Source organism: Otolemur garnettii, unplaced genomic scaffold, assembly GCF_000181295.1.
Source record: "Otolemur garnettii isolate 467f Iridium unplaced genomic scaffold, OtoGar3 scaffold00034, whole genome shotgun sequence".
NCBI classification, from domain to species: domain Eukaryota; kingdom Metazoa; phylum Chordata; class Mammalia; order Primates; family Galagidae; genus Otolemur; species Otolemur garnettii.
Genome location: NW_003852429.1, coordinates 8,856,941 through 8,861,570, shown reverse-complemented (window position 1 = coordinate 8,861,570; position 4,630 = coordinate 8,856,941). Strand labels below are relative to the sequence as shown.

The 4,630-nt window shown below is 36.3% G+C and overlaps 1 protein-coding gene across 2 annotated transcripts in view; it reads right to left on the bottom strand.

The window, feature by feature from the left end:
* Window positions 1-1,085: 1,085 nt before the first annotated feature.
* TM9SF2 (transmembrane 9 superfamily member 2) overlaps window positions 1,086-4,630 on the bottom strand; it is a 70,656-nt gene continuing 67,111 nt past the window's right edge. The window contains exon 17 of one of the 2 annotated variants that reach the window (XM_003789598.3): window positions 1,086-1,783. In XM_003789598.3, coding sequence (XP_003789646.1) covers window positions 1,716-1,783 — 68 coding nt within the window. In that variant the 3' untranslated portion in view covers window positions 1,086-1,715. The remainder of the gene's footprint in view (window positions 1,784-4,630) is intronic. The other variant, XM_023513120.1, reaches the window with a different exon arrangement.

Genomic DNA, 4,630 nt, shown 5'->3' with positions numbered 1-4,630 from the left:
CAGAGGGCACCAAGGCACATTAGAAATACTCAGCAGTAAGTGAAAACCATACAGGAAAAAAATCATACAAAAACACAGTGTAACAATTATTTACATAGTATTTACATTGTATTAGATACTACAAGTCATCTAGAGAAAAGTATATGGGAGGATGAGCCTGGGCATTCTGCAAGTACTTTGCCATTTTATATCAGGGAATTTGGGCACTCATGGATTTTGGTATCTGCAGGGGTCCTGGAACCAATCTCCTGTGGATACTGAGGGATAACTATACCTATAAAAAAGACATACACTGCAAGAGATACAGAAAATAAATTGGAAAGAAACATCCTATGTGAGAGGTTAAGAACTCTTCTTTCACTCTTCCAAACCAATAGGTTAGTTTTTTTTTTAAAAAAAGATAGCAACATAAAATTATTCAGTAAGAACTAAGCAACATCATATAAGTGACAGCTAGTAATTTTAGTTGTAAGTTTAATGACATCTGATTTGCTCTCATAAGCAGTGAGCCTCTAAAACACAAATAAATATACTCATAGATATAAACCAACTGAGGTCTGTAAAATCATCCCACATTTCTATATTCCACATAAATGGATTTCAATTAGTCAAATGAATGTGAAAAAGAAACAGTATATTTCTTAACTCTAACAAGTAAAACTGTTTGTGAAATCCAAGTTAAAACAATGAAATCATAAAGATGACTTGCTAGTCATTGCCATGGTACAGATCATAAAACTCAACTTTAAAAAAAGTTAAAAATACGGCATTTTGCAAAACAAGTCCAAAACAGAAACTTCTTAATAACAATATAGTAGTAAGGCCCACTGTAAAACGAGACTCACACATACAAGTCATCTGACTAGATATGCGGGACTATCATTTCCATTATTGCCTCACAGTGAACATTTTAGATAAAGTCCCAAAGAGTGAAATTTCATTTAGATCAAAACTCAGACAGTATTACATTAACAAACTTCAGTAAAATCTGATAAAATAGTATAAATCATTTTAAAACACCTTTGGTAAATAGATTTGTATTTATGGAATCTCCACGAATATATAACAGGTAATGATGCAAAGAAGACGTTTTTACAATATTTATTAAGATAACAAATTTATAAATTGAAAGACTCAGAGGCACATAGTTTAAAAGGCCAATACCATGGGAATAATGAAGTCAACACAGAAGAGAAAGAAGATATGAACAGTTACAACCAATACAAGATCTTCTGTAAAAGCCACATTCCCCTAGTGAACATATCATAGGAATCATCCTTCAAAATTACCATGATAAAAAGTTATTTCCTTCAAAGAAAAATAATTCTTTCCACCTACCGAGCCTAGAAAATCCTATTTACAGTGAGCTGTCCTGTGCTTCACCAGTATTATTAAACACGGTCTCTTCTACTCTGCCATGAGAAGTACGGAACATTTTATAGCTATTGTATTTACAAATGCACATAATATTTAAATTTGCTCTTCATTGAGAACAACTGAATATATACTTAATCAAATCACAATACAAATGCTTTATAGTGTTGAAGACATTTTGTGGGGAAAGGTGTGTGGGAAGAGGTGTATTTAGAATTATGTTGTTTCTGAAGGATTACTAGGCCAAGAAGTCTGATAAAACTCAAGGTAGTCACAAAACCAGGTCTTTGTTGATGAAGAATTTAATTTATTTCTGTTTTAACTGGACATATTGGGCTTCTTCAGTCAACCTTCACCACACTGTATATTTTGGTAACAAACCAAAAGCATGCAAAGAAGCCAATTGTTCCTATAAAAGAAAAAACAAAAACAAACCCCTTTTCAAAAAAAAGTTCATAATTTACACAAAAATACAGACCTAAAATGATTGGTTCCTTAAAAAAGTCACAGAACTATAAACTATTACCAGAAATATACACATCAATGAGCTTTTCCGAAAAATATATAACCACTTCAAATTAAGTTTCTGTAAGAAGTTGACAGAAGTTTTTATACTAAAGATGACCTAAACTTTCTGTAACACATATTGTTTTCCTTACTACATAGAAAGACCAAAATTAAATAATGAAAAGGATGCCAATGGCCCTTTCATATTTAAGAATATGCTATCATAAAATGGAAAATTGCTACAGAAATTTTTTCCAGGAAAGATACGAATACTTTAAATTGAATAACCATACTCAGAATTAAATGGGGTTATCTTTGAGTCACTGAAAGTTATTAGTTTTCAAACAATTATAACCAAAATAACTCAAAATGCTTCTATAAAATGTTAAAAGTGACATAATTAAGATAATAACAAAAATGTGTCCCAGCTGAAAATGAGAGGTAGCATGGCACCAGGGAACAGAGCAGCTCTGTCTCGAACTGTGACATTTCTAGTTACCTCTATAAACTGTTATGTAAAGTAAATGAGATAATTCATAAAGAAATGTATGCCTTGATTTTCAGGTATCTTCACCAGTCAAGATTCCAAAGAATCTGAATGCTACATGGGGATGTGTTTCCAACATGACAAAAACAAGGTTCAAAGGGATTAAGTCAAATTCATTTTTTCTGACATTAAACTATACCACACTTAGATTTACTAAACATAAATTCAGAGACCTTGTTTTGCAAAAGAATATATATTAAATTGTGCAACTGCCTAAATATTTAAACTAAGGCATACCATTTTTTTTTTTTGAGACAGAGCCTCAAGCTATCCCCCTGGGTAGAGTTCCATGGCATCATGCTCACAGCAACCTCCAACTCCTGGGCTCAAGCGAGTCTCCTGCCTCAGCTTCCCAAGTAGCTGGGACTACAGGCGCCCGCCACAACGCCTGGCCATTTTTTGGTTGCAGCCATCATTGTTGTTTGGCGGGCCCGGGCTGGGGATTCGAACCCGCCACCTTAGGTGTATGTGGTTGGCGCCTTAGCAGCTTGAGCCACAGGCGCCGAGCCAGGCATACCATTTTTTACTAGGATTATCCTCTGAGAAATATTCAATTGGTAGGGCGCAGATCCATACAGAAGGGGATAGAAATACCCCTTGTCTAAGTTTTATATTTAAAGTCCCAACAGTTTTCACCAGTGTTTTAAATGCAATATACGGAATAAGCATTAGAGGAGAGTTCCTAAATCCAAAGGCATTATCATGAGAAGTTACAAACATTATTACATTTATTCTCACATTATGCACATACTGAGGACCTACTATACGCAAGGCATTATGCTTTTTGGAAGCTATACAAAAATGCCCTTTGGATATTCAAAAGGGTCATTAAAAGGCTTGGGAAGAGGCTGGGGCTGATTTCAGAAGAGCAATAACAAAACAAAGGCATATTTAAATAACCTGCTTATCAGAAATAATTTTAAGATGAGATATTTTAAGATGAGTAAAACATTTTATGACTATTCAGGCAGCAACTCTTAGTTACTTTATGTTGTAAATATGGAGTTAGGGCATCTTTTCTTATGTGACAGAATAATTTTGTTTTGTAAAATGGATTGATTTAAATAAAATGGTATTGGTTTGGAGTTCTGAAGCAAATATAAACATACTCTGTTTCAGAGAAACTAAAGGCATTTAAAGGGCTCACTACTCCTTTATACAGAACCCTATCCACAAAGTGAAAGACTAAAAGTTATTGGCTTAACTGACTGATTCAATTTGACGTGGCTCCAGAACTTAGATCTCAAATTGGTTTAACTCCGGATGAATGAAAATATATAGTAGAATCTCTGTGGCTCAGCACCTGTAGCTTAGCGGCTAGGGCGCCAGCCACATAACCAGAGCTGGCGGGTTCAAATCCAGCCTGGGCCCACCAAACAATAACAGCTTCTACCAAAAATAGCTGGGCATTGTGGTGGGTGCTTGTAATCCCAGCTACTTGGAAGGCTGAGGCAAGAGAATCCCTTGAGCCCAAGAGTTTGAGGTTGCTGTGAGCTGTGACGCCACAGCACCCTCACCAGGGCGACAGCTTGAGACTCTGTCTCAAAAAAAGAAAGAAAAAAGAAAATATACAGTAGAACCTTGGTAAGCCGACCACCCAAGGACTGTAACAAACTGGTCAACACAGAGGAACTAGGAACTAGGAACTAGGCCTACTACTGCACTGATATTTACATGTGGTGTGTGTGCAGTCTATGAAAATTAGGTCAATTTAAGCAGGTGGTCAGTGTGGGGAGGGTGCAGAGGTTCTACTGTACTTTAAAAATCAAAAATGGTTGGGCGGTGCCTGTGGCTCAGTGAGTAGGGTGTTGGCCCCATATACCTAGGGTGGCAGGTTTGAACCCAGCCCCAGCCAAACTGCAACAACAACAACAAAAATAGTGGGGCATTGTGGCAGGTGCTTATAGTCTCAGCTACCCGGGAGGCTGAGGCAAGAGAATCAGCTAAGCCCAAGAGCTAGAGGTTGCTGTGAGCTGTGAACGCAACGGCACTCTACTGAGGGTGACAAACTGAGACTCTGTCTCTATAAGAAAAAAAAAATAGCAATTCATAATAGGTGATGGATAAGCTATGTTTTCTTTACCTTGTGCCTGGAAAAACAATAGATATTCATCTCATCATTTTTTGTGTGTAAGCAAGAAATTATTCTATACACACTTTAATGGACACACAGATACAGAGAGACAAAAAAAGCAACTCCTG